General features: G+C 42.4%; 1 protein-coding gene across 1 annotated transcript; it reads right to left on the reverse strand.

Annotated features, from left to right (window-relative positions):
- Nucleotides 1-259: 259 nt before the first annotated feature.
- Nucleotides 260-17,593, reverse strand: efcc1 (EF-hand and coiled-coil domain containing 1). The gene is made up of 8 exons (XM_044023605.1): nt 16,832-17,593; nt 14,506-14,945; nt 6,205-6,359; nt 5,945-6,080; nt 3,341-3,497; nt 1,911-2,069; nt 1,387-1,456; nt 260-1,218 (listed from the first exon to the last, which is right to left on the reverse strand). Exons 1-8 carry the CDS (start codon nt 17,495-17,497, stop codon nt 1,085-1,087), a joined length of 1,917 nt encoding a protein of 638 aa, XP_043879540.1. The 5' UTR covers nt 17,498-17,593; the 3' UTR covers nt 260-1,084.
- Nucleotides 17,594-18,161: the final 568 nt, after the last annotated feature.

Here is an 18,161-nt window from a genome sequence, read left to right on the forward strand (position 1 = left end):
TCTACCACTGGATCCAGAGAGAAATACATGTCCTGAAAAGTAAAGTGGATCATGTTCCAAAGGAACAAGTTGTGTGTATTATCATGTTATATGTTTTATGTGTAATAGTATTACTTTTAAAAAGGAGTAATGTGTAATAAGTCATATATTTAACTTTCTGATACATTGCAAGTATGAAGGTCCGATTGTTTGAGCTGGCAGCAGCGAGAGGTCGACAGTCTATGTTTACGTACCCGAATAAATCACACACCCACAATACTGCATAACTGAAAGTCTTTAATTGACACGACTCAGTGACATCAGTGAGTGGTTTTGTATCCAGGTAAAGGTAGCAATGACACTGCAACTGATTCCACTCAGATTGACACGTTTGTCATTTCAGGTGAAATACTGAGGTCTTATACTAAGAAACAGGTGAGGAGTCAGTGACCATAGGATACTTCAATGCTAATGTCATAGAAATGGTGCAGCTGTGTGGACACAAGAGTCACATTGTTGTTTATATTTACATACATTGCAGGGGAAGTGACCTAATCACGACTGGTCACATGAGGTGCATGCATGACATAGGGTAATCCAGTCATACTAAGTGTGGTCAGATCTCTCAGGATGGATGTTAACACCAGGTCTAAACAGGTCCTATGTTTCCCAAACACAGAGATATTAGCAGATATTGGAATATAGTCACTTTCCCCACCTTTAAGTTCTATCTGTCATCTTATAATTCCAAGTGAAGGTCAAAGCTTCTCACAGACTAATGTGTGCCCCTTTAAAGTTTAGCTTATTTCAACATTTTCACATTCAGAATCCTGTGGATTCTAAAAAGCATGTGCAATAATAGCTGTTGAAGCATGAATCTACTTGTATGTATAGTAAAGTATTTCACTAAAGACGTTAATTCTCTAGTCAAGACTAATATTCCTGTATAGATGACAGGGTCTACAGAGTATAGAAGCTACAATATAATACATTAATCATACACTATATACATCAATTAACCTGATTCTAAATCACAGGCGTAACTTCTGGTGTTCCTGGAGAAAGGCTGCTGGAACAACACTGGCCCAGCAGGAGGCAGTGTTGTTTAGCAGGAGATGATGAGAGCGTTGAGAGACTGCTGACTCTGTGTTCTCTCCAGAGGTCCACCACTGGACAGAATCTCACAGGCTGCCAGTTCGTGATAGAGAGCGTTGAGCACCTCCAGTATGTGAGCTTTGCCTGAGCAGTAAAGGAACAGATGTGAGTGATGTGGAAATCATGTTACACACACACACACGAGCCGACGAGAGCTTCATTTGATTCCCGGCACTGAGTGGCTGTACGTTTTCATTAACGCATTTCACAGGTCTTGTATTCATTTTTATTGGCCGTGTGAGCCCCACTAACCGTGTTGTGGATCACTGCAGGACTCCAAAGTGCTGAGTAAGATTTTCCCAAGAGACCTCCGGGAGACATTCTGAAATGAGAGAGACAGAGATTCTCAGATGGCCCTTAAAGAGAAAGTCTGACTTGTTCAACAAGTGTGGGTTAGATTCACACAAACCCACGTTGTTCTTTTTTAAATGTCTTTCTTTTTAATGACTTTTAATTTCAGAGTATCGTCCATGTCCATGTCTTCATGAAGGTTTGTCCCTGAACAGCATTTATGGTCTGTTTTTCATTCTGACTGACCACATAAATCACTCCAGTACGGCACGAGTGGATTCATCTCAGCTGGAAACACTGCAAAATGATTTTGATTACTCTAAGTTTTAGTTCGTCTGATGTCCTAAGTGTGTGTTTACGAGACTTAATGGTGCTAACAATCAAAACAAGATGTTCGGGTTGCAACATGGTACAAATATGATGTGAATATGACAAACCCATCTTTGGTTCATCTTCCCTTTCAGGGTGCAGTTGCAGTGACTCACCAGGTCTCGGAGCTGCTGGAGGAGCTGGAGGATGTCTACAAGTTTCTCCTCGACCAGAGACAGACGAACCCTCTCTGTCTCCAACATCTGCAGCTCCATGTGAAGCAGCTCCGTCTCCTCTGCCTTCTGCTGCAGCTCCTGCACCAAAGAATCCTTCATCTGAAAACACACAGCACAGGTAAGTCAGGTCCCTCTGCTCACAGAATGGCTCATCTGAGAGGAGCACCAGTCAGAGAAAAGAGTCTGTCAGACATCAGACATGAACTATGGAAAAGGTCAAGGTAATTGTGAAGAGTGCAGCACGAGGTGGTCTGGGTCAGACGTGATGTTCACAGTGACTCACTCAGACATTATCCAGGGATTAGACTAAGGAGCTGGCGAGAGATGTTCAGAGTGACTTTTGTGACTTTTTTGGCACAAAGACTGACCTTGTCAGGACCAGTAGTCCTCATGGAGACAAAAACCTGCTCCTAATAAGGCAGAACCTCATTTCTCAATGATTGGTTTCGGTTAAGTTTGGGGATAAAGCTTTGGTCAGGCTGGCGAAATGAATGGAATTTAATGTAGAGCTGCACAAACCTCTGTGTGTATGTGGTTAGGGTTAGGATTGGACCCAGACCTTTGGACCCCTTTATACACAAATATACACATACATACACTTCACCAGTTACAGATTAAATAGATGCTTGGGGTTAGTGTGTGGGTAAAACATTGCTGGACACCTGGTTTTCTGATGAGTTCTACTGCCCATAAGCTAAATCAGGCTTTAGGTACTGAAACATGACAATAACAAATAGCTGCATAACATCTTGATGCAATATAAATGCATCTAGTGTAAATGCTGGAAATCCCTGCAGTGCACCTTTTTACGTCAGAGCAAAGTGAAGGACAAATGTCTCACCCACACATCCCGCACATAAACAAAGCCTCACAGTCAGGACTGTGTTTACTTTGAACTTTTCCTCCCCGAGTGCTGAGATGTCCTGGGAACACATTACATCACCGTTCCCCCTTCTGCTTGTCTTCCTGTGTTGTGAAAATACTACTCAGCTGTAACAGGAGACCATTAATTTATGATTCTTCAGTGTCATGGAGGACAAGGAGGGAGAGGGGTTGTGTTCCTGTGGTCAGCTCCAGTGAGATACAGCTGCTCACACACAGACACACAGACACAGGGAGGCTTTGTAGCCACTGCTGGTGGTTTGGTTAGGTGGAAGTTGCACACTCAAGCCACTCGCTGTGGTTTAGCTTTTGAAGCTGTTGACTTTCATAACAACCTTCCCCAGTCCTCTATAATCTACTTTAACACCATACACACAGCCACAGAATGGTTTGTAATGTAAAGCAAGGCAAAAAGCCACACAGAGGGAGCGGCTCTGTGTACCCTGGTAGGCCACCCTGGTGTGATGGTGGTCAGCGGAGGTGTGTACCTGGTCTAGGTCGATCTCGGCCTGGCTCTCCTTCAGCTCCAGCTGCTTGTGCAGCTTAGTCACCCTCTCCAGGAGCTCCACCACAGCGCTGCAGCTCTCCTCACTCCGGGAACTTCCGAAATTGGACAGCAGCTTCTTGAATGTCTTGTCGTCGCACCTGGTCGTGTGAACATGTGTGAGAAGACACAGAGTATATCAGGTTCAGAGACACAGAAACTGGATTTTGAAGGATGTAGTATGTCCTGAGTCATAAATGAGCAACAAAACACTGGGAAGGGTTTATGGTGGATGTAGTTCCTATTCAAATTCAGTTTCTTTTTCTGTGCTTTGGATTAGATGTCAACATAGGTTAATCCTTAATATTTTTAAATTGAAAAAGAAAAACATATTTTATTGGAGGCATGCAAATACCTGTGAATGTGGTTGTTTGTCTATATGTGTAAGCCCTGTCATACAAATGGGCTGCAGCACCTTCATGACCCAACAAAGCAGGAGCAGATGTAGAACATACTTCAGTAATAGGGTAAAAAAAGAAATTGTAATTTATGTAAAAGTATAATTTTTATTGTTTTCCATGATTGGTGACAGCCAATCTTTTGCCTACAGGAGCCTAACGAGAAAACGTAAACATTTATCATTACTTTCATACTATTGGTATGAAAATATGCTTTTTAATTTTATTGTTAGTATGATACTAACTTGTTAGTATCATACTAACAATAAAATGGGGCAACCCATGGCCAAGTGGAAAGGAAACGTGTAACCGAAAGGTTGCCAGTTTGAGTCCCTGCCTGGCCACAGCCAAGGTTCCCCTAATGCCCATTGTTAATTGGACACTTTAAATTGACCCCAGTTTCTTTCTGTAGCTGCTGCGAGTGGAAAAAAAACGCTGCTTGACAATGTGAGGAACTGGTGCTGTTTTAGTTCTTTTGAAAATAACTAAAAAAGTCTGTCAAACACTGCCACACTCACAGATTCTGAAACATAATGGTCCTAATGCCTTAATGTTATTCCTGTCAAGCATACATCTATGATGTGCCTTATATGTTTATTAGACAACATGTTCGGATGTGATTATGTGTGTAAACTTTGTATGTTGCACTCCTGTATACATTTGGCACCGTACTATGTTTGGACCTGCGAAGGCACCGCAGATGTGTATTGGCTCTGAGCTATAATCTGGTGCAGGGCATCAAATGGTAACATTTATCCTTGAACTGTATGATGTCCCTTTTGAATAAATAAATGAATGATAATTTCAAAGTGATTCTTCAGAGGGAAAAGCGGAACAGAATTATCAACCCGGGCTGCAATGCTGCGGAGCTTTTAAGACTTTTGTAGCACACGGCTTTGGTTTTATGGCACATTTACTCTGTGGTGCGCTTTCATCAGCCTTGTTTCCAGCTGCAGAGACTTTTCTCCAAAACAAGGTCTGGTAAAGCCACTGTAAGCTGTCCAAAAAATATAGGGAGGAGCGTCTACACTTGGTCTATGTAATGTAAATAAGACTAAGTTGGATTACACAGACACAGAGAAAGCAACTGTGTGAAAGTGAATGTGAAAGTGTCAGGTTGCAAACACCTGGGTGATTTCTTGGAGAGTTGGAAAAGACCAAAGGGCTGACAGTGGAGTCAGTAATTTACATTTGGCAGGTGAAAGGTTATGAATACTAATGCAGCGTATTAGAGCATACCTGAGACATGGCTTATCCAGAGGGGGACAAAAAAATGGTTTCAGTTTCTCCTTCCCAAATCATTTTTTCCCTTGAACTCAATGGAAAACACTAAGAGGTCAATGAAAACGAAGAGACTGGACTTGCACTATGTTGCATGAATATCTAAGTGCATCCAGCTGCAGATGTGAAGAGCAGCCATGAAGGTTTAGGTTATTTAGGGTTAAGATAAGGGTTAACCATTGTCTGGATTCCCAAAAAAGGTGGGGTTAGTGGGAGAGGTTTGAAAGGGGTGTGGTCTGTATGGGTCTGTGATTTTCTAATTATGCAGTAGCAGATGGTACTACATGACAGTGGATGGGACATCATTTCAAAGGATTCTTGGCACAGTATTGTTTTCCTTCCTTATGTAAAGACAAATATGCCAACATGCTCAAGGAAATCAGAAAGGAAGCATGTTTTTAGTTCTCTTATCACGGCTGCTAAACACCTCCGGTTCATTTCATTCGGTGAGGAACCTTTCCGAAGGCAAAAAAGAAAAAGACTGGAGTACTGGACTACAGCTGATTGGTCAGGCACATGAGTAAGACTGATGAAGTCACAGACCTACAGCTAATGAGAGACGACAGCAAAAGCTCAAATTAGTGAGTGCAGTGCTCACGACATTATGCAAACATCTTCAGTCATCTGGAGAAAGTTTCCTGACTTATTAGAATTATTATTCAGTGTTTTATTCATGTCCTTCTCAGAAATAACTTCACTCTTACATATGTTGATGTGAGGAAAAACCTATGTGATGCTTTTAGGTGTTTTTAAGTTCAGAATAACAATGCAATCTTAAAATTACAGTGTAATAGTTATCCTTACATGACAGGCTTTCTGTGAGCTGTTGCCCTGCTAGGAGATATTGTAATAATACAGATGTGCTGTACCTTTCTCCGCAGCAGGAGAGCCTGGTCAGGATCCTCTTCACCTCGTCCACCTGCTTCTGTTGATCTCTGGTCCACTTGTCGTCTTCCTCATCAGAGGCGGCCTGGCCCTCCACTGAGCGAAACAGCTGCTCCTCCACTAGACCATCATCAACAACAATCTGTTATCACCACTAAGTTTCTAGTCAGTCCTACCTTTGCAGTAAAGAGACACTAGCAAATGCATTTTTTTTTTTTTTGTCCTTAAATTAAAATCATCTCACTTTTGTCTGGCGTTGTCACAGCGCGCCCTGTTGGAGAACAGCGGTCATGTTGGGAATCCTGGCAGCATCTCTGGCCCATTCTGCTGCCGCCGCTCAGCTGCTGCTGCTGCTCCGCACTAGTGCTACTCGGGAGTTGTAGTTTCGACGCCTCCGACCTGAAAGGCACAGCGTCTGTTCAGCGAGTCTGTTTGACAGCAGGTTCTCTGTACATGTACATGATCCTTTCTGCACCGTCGCGGATCCTTCTTGTCACCGTATGCTCCTCAAATTTGCACAGATGAGGAAAAAGTTCAGTCCAATCCTATTCTCCACATCAAAGAGAACATATCAAGTAACACAAGGCAGTATATGTATTAAGCCACATCTACAAGCAGCACGATCATTTTATAGAGGCGTCTGATGTTGTGTGCCAAATCTGGGTGGGGTAATTGAAGCCAGACATTGTATCTTAGAGGCATTTTACAGTAAAGTGGGTCAGTGGTAGAACGGCTGTGTGAGTGCAGGAGTAAGCTTGTAAGCTGTGAGGTAAAAGCACTGGTTTAAACAGAACTGTTGCAAAAATAATTTACACTCCTTTTAAGAGTTTTCATACCTCTGCTGCAACTATTTCATCAGCAGCTGAACGTGTATGTGCTGTATGCCGTGGACACGTTCACATTTGTGCCTAAAACAAGTCTGAGGCTGCAGTGTGGGCCAATCGATCGCTCTGCAGCGGTTTGAATTTTCTAGGTTTCTCCAGCCGTCTGCTCTTTTGTGTTGGGGGAAATCCGATAGGGGGCCTTCGTAAATCACAGTATAAGTGTTTCCAGATGATGATGACTTACTGGGGAGAAAAGTCTCAAAAAGGTTTTCAGCAGCCTAACTCTCTTAAAAAAAGTAGAGAAAAGAAAAGCACAGCACCCTGATGTTTATATCCTGTTGGCACGAGGCAGATGCTGTTGGACGACATTATATTCTGTGTATGACTTTAGATTTCTTTGTTTAAACACTGGAGAGAATCAACTGACCACACTAATTGTCAACAATTACAGCAGGATTTCGGGCAATCAATCAGAGAGTCTTACTTTAATCAGTGGTGGAGTAAAGTCAGTGTTTGTTCATGAGGGCGAGCAGCTGCACTTGGACCAACACGGAACACGGTGCATGGACATGAACACATTCAAACCTTTGCCGGTTGCTGTAGAAACGCGCGGACTCTGGAATGAACTGTTGGAGGGCTTTTTCAAATGCAGGCTTTTGGTGTGACTAATTGCACTTTAATGGAAAGTTGCTGCAGGGAGGCCGTAGCCTGTATCCGCTGAATACTGTAGCAAGGCTACGGCTTCTCTCTCTCATGCTTTTGACATGCAAAATTACCTTGAGGCTTACAGGGGGGAAAAAAAAGACAAACAAAGGCAAGTCAAAAGAATGACCTGTTCACTATCACACAAATGTTTGGCTCTAATTTGTCTTCAAATTGGGAATAAGATTTAAAGTGTTTAAAGTGGGGCTTCTCATTACATGGTTTGATGGGTGGTGGTGCTGAGTATGAGCTTTCTGTCTGAATGGGCAGAGACACCTGAACTTAGTCCAGACAGACGTCTTGGATGTTGGTCGGGTTGTGGGAACTAAGCAGACACCAAAAATATTTGATCAGTGTTCCATTAGACAAGCCTTTAAGTTCTCGCCAATGGAGCAAATGCAAAAGCAGCATGTGATGAGTTTGACCTGCCAAAATGCAGAGACAGAGAGGATATTAACAATGCTGCAGACTTTGCAGTGGGATATGGGTGTGAACGTAGGTGTTTTGTTTTGCATTTCGGTGAGTAATGATTTGTCAAATTTATATAAACAGTGAGCGTACAGCGATGGTTGACATTTTTAACGACTAGTTGCAGAATGACAAACATCGTCTGCAAGAAAACAAGTTAAAACTGAGGTTAACAATGTTAACCAATCATTTGATATTACAGTTTGATCCCATTACAAGATGAATGGTTTCACTCATCATGACAAACAGTTTGACCTTGATCAGCCAAGTGTTTTCACATGTTTCAGCTATAGCTAGTGTCAGGCATATTTAGCAGAAAAGTACAACAACTGAAACAAAGCTGGACAATATAAAGCTGGGAAATATTTTTAGCTTCTTTTAGCTCACTGGGGGGTTTTATGGCACATGTTAAGGATAATGTAGGTTAACAGCAAGAAAGAAAGAAAGAAAGAAAGAAAGAAAGAACAAACTGTGTCTGTCAGCAAAGTCTAGTTCTAAAGTTCAAAAAAAAAGGGGGAAAAAAACGAGTGCTGCTTCAAATATCACAAATAGAAAAAATAAAGTTATTGCCATAGCAGCTTCAAGGAGGATGAAGGTAGAACTGCAGCCACACGCTGCTGCAAACCTGCAAACAGTCGCTTTCGAGGAAGCACTAAACATGTGGAGCAAAGACAGTTAATCAATTTAACATTTCCTGAACTGTGTGGCTGCTCCCCACTTAAACTTCTTTCCCTTTTCTTTCTTTCTTTTGCTTTTAAACTGATCCCTATGCCAAGGCACCTCTCGACTCATCTATGGCCAAAATTATATTGAAACATGGAAAGAACGACAAGTTGCAAAGAACACAGAAGCACTCCCCAACAGGAAAACTTTAAGTTCTCCACCTTAAAAATCACAGTGCAGCATGTGTGCCACTGTATATTACACTATCATATACTGGAACAATAGAATAGAAAATAACCAGCTTGAGATTTAAGACCTTGGTAAAGAAAATGCACAAGTGGCATAGTTAAATATACAATGTATGGCTGCATTTTGTAGCCTGTTTAATGGAGGCCTAATTTTTACAACCCCACTAAAGGTACACAGTAGGAGTAGAGGTAAACACGAAGGGCTCTATTGTGCTTTGTCAGGGCATTTGCTAATTAATAAGATCCTAATAGCAAAAGCATAAAGAAGGGCATTTGGTCCGTGGGGGAGGGGGTGGTATACTCCAGCTGTTTGTTGTTACGTCCAGAATCCTCCTCCCTGTGTTTATCAAGGCGCTGCAAAGAGGTGAACTTTCCATCAACATAAACCCCATCATGCCCCAGTTGCCCGAGGAGCCGTTTCCTTTTCAGGTGTCATCGGTCAATGCTAGTGTTCTTTCTCTTGAGAGGTTTGAGAGTGAAGGGCATGCTGTGAACCTGAGCTTGAACTTTAGTCAGGGCATGTCGGTGCCCTGCAGCATGACAGACACAGGTGAGGGGTTGTGTTTACATAGCTGACGATTACTAATCATGTCTTGGGATAGAAATGCTTGGTATCAGGAGAAGACATAATCCAAAAAGCAATGTTTGTAACATTTACAGAGGGTGGTTATAGCGAGAGCTTTCCTTCTGCAAGCAAAGAAACCCCCCCCCAACAAATGAGGAGTGGAGTACAGGAAAAAGAAGTCCAACCAGAGTGGGTGGCATGAGTTTATAAGATATTTTGTGTGTGATGTATTTCTGCTGATGTAAGCATACCTGCAAACCAGAAAGAGAGAGAGTGGGGCAGTGGCCCAAAGTGAAAATTAGTCCACTTGGCAGTGTGAGTTATTGAAGTCTGTTCAAGAACAACAGTAAGGCAGCAGCAGCAGTGGAATGCCACGGGTCCCACACATCCCCAAGAGTGTGTCCTTTGCACATTATTTAATGGGGAGGAATGCCAAGGCAGCACCTGCTCCACACAATGCTGCAGCTCTTGTGTGGAGGCAGATAAATGGTCCACTGGACCCTCCTCTCGCCTTCACTTTCAGGCGCCATGCAGAGTGAATGAAAAGGCTAGAAGATTATGCCTCCCCCGGGGCCTGCCTGTAGAGGGCCAGGGGTTGGAGGCAAACAGAGAAGAAGAATGCAGTCGTGATACTGAGCTTTAAAATTGCACACTTACTACACATGTGCTTATAGGAGCGCTCTATCAATCCCCGGAATATATAAACAGAGACACCTGGAATCAAGAGGATCGATAAATTGAAGATGTTCTGGATGAATGACGACCAAACTTCATTTCAGTGGGTGACTCTGTATGTCAGATCTGTACATGTGTTTTATTTGGGGCTTGGAAAAGATGACAGAGAGCTGAATGAAGCCATTCAGCTCTTGCGGTTGATGCGAAACATGGATGTCATTTGATGAACAAACAGTTGAGTGTTTGCTTCTACGTCCAGATGGTATGCTTTTCCTCCCCCGCTTTTCTTTCTCTCGCTCTTTGCGGTGTTTCCTATTGTCTAATCCCTCCGGTCATTACAGAGCTCTAAAAGGTTAGAGTGAATGATTTAGACTCCCATTTTCTCCACTGACACTCTTGAACAATCACAGTCGAGTCCCACTTCTCTGTGTTCATCAGCTCTTCTGGAAGCTGCAGCTCTACCTCTGCTCTGTCCTGTGCTCACACACGATCCTGAAAATCACAGACGTTATGCAACAACACCCACACATCTAAGGTTTCACTTTGAAGAAACAAATGTCCTTTTTTTTCTTTTTCTGCTGGGATGTTGATAGAACATTTGTAAGGGGATTTTTCTAGATGAGAAAATGTACGTCAAAAAAAAAAAAGGAAGCTCAAATTCAAATCACATGTTGGAGGAACAGTTCCACATTAATAGAAAATACTGTGACTCGATCTAAGATGTAGCTAAATCTAGACTACGACCCAAACAGTTCATTATATCAACTAACTTTAAGGATCAATTCAATGAAACCAATAAGAAATTGCATTACAGAATCACCAAACTAGTCAATTCATTTAGAAAAGGTCTAAATAAAATGTCCTGCTTATGATCCAGGAAATAATGGTGAAACTGTGTTCTTGACGGGGAGAGTCATTCACACAATGCAAGAGAGCGTTCAATGTGAACCTGTGTAACATCAACATGCATTAATTTTATATACAACTGAGCTTCTTTTCTTTTCTCTTCATTGTTCTGCAAATAGAAAGTGGTGACACGGTGTTCTTTAAGTTTTAAACACTAACACATTTTGTTTAGAGCGTTCAAGGTTTTTTTTTTTAGACGCTGCAACTTCAAAGCACACAAACACGCTGAAGTTGGAACAGTAACTCAGAAAATGGGATTTATCGCATTTAAAGAAATGAAAAAAGAAATAATGAGCCATGAACTTAGTGCTTATGAAGACCGTCCTCTCTTAATAATAACTGTCCATGTTGCTTCTTTCATCTATGACCATTCCATTATATTGATTACACTGTATGTATGACTGTAACCATGACAACCAAACCTAACTTTAAGGTTATGATTATTTCACCTCTTCCCAAAACTGCATAAAAAAATTGTTTTTGTGCTGAAACCTAACCAAACCATAAGCATTTGTATTTGATAAGCGTAATCACCTTTTCATTATTGTTACCCAGGAGACGATGCTCCAGCCTGGCACCACCATTATGCAACCGCTGGTACACAAGCACTAGTTTACTCTGTACAGCTATTACTGTAACCATGGCAAAGAAACTCACACACTCGCACACTTGACCCCTGTACAGACAGCACTACATTTGGAGATGTTCCTGCGATAGTTGCATCAGATGGCAGGGATAAATAAGGGTTGAATCATAACTAACTAACTAATTCTATTGATTGAAAATGCCAATGGTGTTTCAATTTGCAATTTCAATTTGAAAACGATTCATAGTTCAGCTGTACTGTACATATAAGGCTATTAAGGCTTGAAAACGTGTTGTGCTTCGAATATCTCACTGTCGCCACCGTTATTATCACAGAGCTTAAGACAAATCCACAGAAGCAGTGCCGGACCAACTACTCCAACCAACCCCCCCGGCCCTGTAACTCTTTCCTCTGAGACCTAATCTCATTACTTGTCACAGCAGTTTAGAAATAAGCCACAGGGATAATGTTACGGTCAGTCTTTTCAACAGACCCCCAGACACGTAGCAGCATCTTCCAAAAACCTACCACACATGATCCGCGACATCTGACAGTGAGGTGAGCGAGTAATGACTTAATGTAAAGGCAGCTCTAAGTCAGCAAGAAGAATCGTCACAGTGTCTTGCCTGTGCTTTGAGATGAGACGTGCCTGAGTAAGCATTGATGTCTTCAGTGGGAATATATACATGGAGCTCAGTTGCTAAGACCCATAGGAGAGGGGGGGGCTGTGTGGTATTGTCCATGTGGGCACAGATTGAAAGAAGTGAGCAGAGATTGATGGGAACGGCCAGGCTGTGGAGCTCCTCACTCAATGGAGCTCTCTCCTGACAAGTCAGAGCCTTTGTGGTGTTGAGTTATTTACCAACGGGCATCAATGGCAGGGCAGTGAAAAGATTTTTGGAACACAGTCTGCATAGATTAGTGGAGTTTAGGGTAAAAGGCAGGGTATTGTGGCTGCTAAATGTGTTATTTAGATCTTCTTTAAATGTGTTTATTCAGGTAGTGGTGGGGACTTTAATCGTATATGGATCTAGTTGTGCACGACTAGATGTAGATGTTTCAACCACTCACAGCCTCACATCTGCGATCTAGGAAAGCCAGACCTGCAGACACTGATTATACGTTTGGAGCAGGGACAACAGACACAGAGATAAACATTAAACATTTCAAAGTCCAATTACACCCCGACTTCCACCAAAATGAACAGTTCCCAACGGTAGCAGAGCTCGAGCAGAACCCACCTGCCACACACGATGTTCGTTGAATAAACTCAAACACAACAAGGCCGAAAATTGGAATAGCGAACCACATCAAGGCTTCATAAATAGCATCGCAGAGTTTCCAGGCTTGAAGCCAGAGGTAAACAGAGTCATTTTATTCAGGGAGAAACTATAATTCACGATGGTTCCTCTCACCACAAAGACCTGCCTCATTCAGTGACATACCAAAACAAGCCTGTCTTCCCTGTGACATAATGAGCAGCCATTGTTTTTGCTCAGGGTTTTGACAGCTGTCTGAAACTGATGAAGAAGAAGAACTCTCTGTGACCTTAGGGCAGTGTGTCTTTCTTGCCGTTGTTTCTTCTGCTTCTTCTAAATAACACTAATAATAACGGTAATTAGTTTGTTGCTGTAGTTTGCTTACCTTCTTGTAATTCCCAGATAAAATGAGGAGGACGTGGGTTTGACTGACCTCAAAGACCCGGTCAACCAGTCAATACCTCAGTCAATAAAAACTTCGATTCAAGTGTCCAGGACCATGTCTAAATGCAAACGCATATATTACAGTGTGACACCCATAGTCAGAACCTTCTGTCAGACTCCTGCTTCTGCCATCACTCTTCTGGAATTCTCTTTGTTGTCTTGAAGTGTATGTTTGCACAAATGAAAAAGCAGAGCAGATGTTTGGACTGTGTCTCCTCAAAGAAACTTGTGCTGTTGAGTTTAATTTAGCCGAACATACACACGCTGAAGTTGACGGAAGTGGCTGAGTGAAAAATCTCACGTCTCCCGAGAGTAAAACAAGTTCTGTCATTTCAGCTTCATGAATGTGAACATTTTCTGGTTTCTTTGGTCCTTTATGGCAGTGAATTAAATCCTTTTTTTTCAAAATTAGATCTTTCTATATGTTTTCTATGCCTATTTTTGGACAAAATATATATTAAGAACATCAGCCTTTTGAGTGTTGGGAAATAATGATACTATTAGACTACTATTATAATAGTAGTGGGGGGTGGAGTGGCTCAGTGGTTAAGACCCTACCTTGTGTACCAAAGACATCATGGTCGCAAGTTCGATTCCACCCCTGGCTAATTGTACTTGATTCCATTGTAAGTCGCTTTGGATAAAAGCGTCTGCTAAAATGACATGTAATAATACTATTTTACAACATTTTATGGACTTTATGGAGTAAACAATAATTAAAATAATCTTTGATTGCAGTCCCATATCAGACAGGCACTCACCCTTTCCTTCCAAGTGTGTTGGAGAACATAATGTAGCCTTCAGTTAACATCAAAACTCAAAAAAGATGTTTAGTCTCTCAATTGTGAGCTCTTAGATGGTGCTCCAAAATGGCAGCCTCTGTAGAGCGGACCCGGCTCCTGATATAAATATGAAAGGTTTATTCTGGGCTTATAAAAAGCAATAATTTATGCAATCAGGTGATTGAAAAATATAATTAATCTATCTTCTATTTCTGCCAAATTAAAATAATTTTTCTGGATCTTTAAGTATTCTAACCACAGCATTTGCCTGGTTCCAGACTCAGACATCTCTACTATACAGAACTGTAGATTTGTTATTGTGAGCTCTGAAACCAGTTACCAGTTTAAATGGTGTTGGATAATAAGTGAAATGTTCTGTTGATGCTGAAATATCAAATACTGCAGTTATGTTGGGTATTTTACCTGTAGTAGAGGAGCTCTGATTCCAGCTGCAGGATGTGTCTCTGCAGCACTGGCACATGATTCGCCTTGGCCTCCAGTTCTTTCACTTTACTCAGTCCACTGAGCAACGCCTGTCTGGCCTCCTCCACCTTCCTCCTCATGCCCACCTGCTCCTTCTTCAGAGCGCGGTTACATTCCTCCAGAGTCGCAACAGTCTCTTTAGAGCTCCACAGCTCCTGCTCCAGTCTGTGGTTACACAGCATGGCTTCCTCAACCTGTCGGTCTCGGGAGTTCTGCAGCAGTTCGATCTCTTGGATGATGTTCTGCAGGCTCTTCAGGTTGCTGTGGGTGCTGCTCTTCAGGTTGCCGTTGCTTATACTTTTAAGGGCAGTTTGTTTCTGTTGGGCGACAAAACAGCCGTCCTCTGGTCTGTGTTTGGAGTGGCTCTTCCACAGTCCTACCTGAGGAGAAATGGAACAGATTACCAAAGGGATCACGATATTCTCTATAAATCCAAATTGATGACACAGGTGCAACACTGACACCTCCTTGTGGTAAGGTTTGCACAAGCTGTAACACATTAGCCCTTAATAAGAACAAGGCTGCAGGTTGTGCCAAATATCTCTTACTGCTGAGTCAATAGCCAAGTCGATGTCATTCTTCTGAAGTCAGCAGTACCATTATTGAGATTGGCTGTCACTGATCAGCATTTCTTTAGATGTAAACGTTAAGAAAATCCTTAACAAAGGCCTTTTTTTTGCTGCTGCGTTCTCCAAGTTGACTAATGTCTTACACTAGTTAGCCACAACATTAGAACTAGGTACTTGTATCCCCATTGTGTTTGGATTTAAAGCCAAAATATATGGAGATAACCTACAAACTAAGTCTAAAATCTCAATATTGAATGAACTCTTTCAAAACAGGACACAGATTCTCACCAGTGACTAGTTTGTGATAAGTCATCAAAAGTGACTTTCTCACTTGCTAATAAGCATCCAGATCTTTAATTTAGATATATTAGTCAGATAAAATGTCGGGGGAAAATGTCGATCATTTTCTTGATTAACTTGTTTGGTCTGTAAAATGTCAGAAAATCAGTGTCTGCATTGTTCGGTCACCATAATGTTTAGAAAACATCAGGGTAAACTGTGTTTATCTCAGTCCAACATCACACTTGTTTTGTCCTTTAATTTAGCTCACTAATCAAACACGCAACGACTGTTAGACTACTTAGATTAAAGGGTCTCAGGGTGTCCACACTGAAATCCACTGGTCAGCAACATACTGACATGAACAATAGCAGTGGACTGTCACTTAATACTATAAGTTAGAGATAAATATTTACAATGTCTATAGGTCTTGTTGGACACTAAGAATCCTGAGTACCACCATCTGATACTATAGTACTGAGAGTAAATCATTAACTAATGCTTACTACACTACATCTTGTAAGTCACCAGTTCTTCTGGTTGTTGGTGGGAGTGGTTTTCTTAATGCCTAAGAGTGTTGTTGTGCCTAATAACATTATTTGTTTCCTGTGAACTCATTCAGATGGATGCTGCGGGCAAAAATAGATCATATGGTTGTACATAAAACCAAAGAAAACCAAACATTGACATTGAGCCTGATAATAATGAATGTATCTATGTATTAGCCGTCTAATGCATCTAAGGCATCCAACAACACCATGTCATCACATTTAAAACATGCACTGCACCAAAACCTACACTACCTCAGTCAATAAAAACATAATACAGTAAGCAGTGTGCTAAATACTGTCTGAATTAACAGGGCCAAAAGTTTTATTCTCAACAAGGAAAAGTTAGGACACCAGTCTAAGTGGTAGGTTCATCTCTGTCAGTCTTCACACTTTCTTAGTACCAAACCACCAACGGGTGTCTGTTGAATTGAACAATGTTCTCATTAGTGGACACCAGAGTGAGAGACAGCTGGTAGGTAAAGTTGCAGGCCACATCTGTGAATCTAAGGTTCCACAAACTGACATGGTGCAAACCTTGAGAATTAAAAATGGGAGTTGGGGGACTGTCCATTTTCATCTAGACTATGTTTCAAACAGAAGGGGTTAGGAACACAAAGCCCCTTTCAGCCCCCTTGTAGCGCATGCAAGAAATGGTCATTGCCTAGGTCTGATGTAATCAGCTTTTCTAGGGGCCCCCTCTCTGCTCGGGGCCCCCGGAACATTCCCTGCTTTGCATACTACCACCTCTGTGACACATTTACATGGGGGAAACTTTAAAAGAGTTTTTGTGAGTTCTCTTTTGCTTGGCAGAGTTCACTCGTACTACACACTGACGCACCATCATCTAGTGCGCAGCAGTGCTCTCACCTGCAGAGCCAAGCAGCGAGCATCGCTGCTCTGAAGCGCGGCTCGCATGTCCTCGATCAGCTCCCTCAAACTTGCATTCTCGTCCTCCAGCTTGGTTATTCGGTCCTCCGCCTCCTCCAGCGACACGATCTCCTCGTAGCACTCTTTGGTGCAGGAGCCAAGTCTGCAGCCGGAGGCGTGCCGCCCCTCCGCGGAGGCAGAGGAGCGCACACACAGCAGCTTCTCCCGCCGCTTCAGAGGGCTCCTGAGGCGGATCTGAGTCTCTATGTGCTCGCTGTCCTTCCCCACCAGCAGCCGGCCATTCTCGTACTGACAGCCCGCCTTGGTGCTGAAGTATCCGCACAGCTTGGCGTGGAAGTGTCTGAAGGTGAGCTCGCTGGGTAAACTGTCCAAAACCCCGGCGCACTCCGAGTCCTCGGACTCTTTGTTTAGTCCCAGAACTTCACACAGGATGTTGAAGTCCTCCACGGCAAGCCTGCCTCCACCCTGGTAGTCCATATGATGGAAAATCTCCTGCAGATACTGATCCAACCCGGTGGCCAAAACTATGATTTCGTTCTCCACTCCCCGGTCCAGTCCGTAATGGTAAGCCAAGGTGCTGACTATCCATTGCGTCCTGCGCGCTGGTCTGCCGTACGGATCAGAGGACTCTGCTGCATCCATCATTTCTGCTGGGCAACATCATATTTACGCAAACTCTGAAAGAGTGGACCGCGGTTGTTTCCACAGCATGTGAACGTGCGCCTCCTGTTGCTGCTCTCTCTGTGTGAGCGAGAAAGACAGCATGGAGGAGAAGGAGGAGAAGGAGGGGGAGGAAACGTGTGCTCACTCACAGACAGATTTGAATGTTGCACTGCCCCCAAATTCAAATCTAGGGGTCCCAGCACTGAATCACTAACTTTCTTTTTTTTTTTCTTTTAAATCTTTTTACTCCATTTCTTTCTTTCTTTGGCTCTCCGTCTTTGTTTCTTTTTCACCCATAACCACAGACAGATACACCACCGACAAAAATAAACAGAAATAGACATTATTAGTCTTTTCTTATGATTAGCTAGTATGTAATCTGTATGCCTGTTTCTCCCCATATCTTTAATCCAGTGGTTCTGAGAAAATATTATCACCAACGTTAAAATACAGTGGTGTAAATAAGCCGAACAAAGTCAGCTGTGGACTTTTCACAGGAGGCAGATTTATTCCCAATAAGATAATTTCCTCCTCTTCCTCACATATACTTCAGACACTGATATAGTGACATTAGATTAAGATGGAGCGAGAGAAGCGGTGACTAATTATAATTATTTAATGTATGATTGAAAAAAAAAAATATTTG

The sequence above is a fragment of the Solea senegalensis genome, linkage group LG4 (genome assembly GCF_019176455.1).
Source record: "Solea senegalensis isolate Sse05_10M linkage group LG4, IFAPA_SoseM_1, whole genome shotgun sequence".
NCBI classification, from domain to species: Eukaryota; Metazoa; Chordata; class Actinopteri; order Pleuronectiformes; family Soleidae; genus Solea; species Solea senegalensis.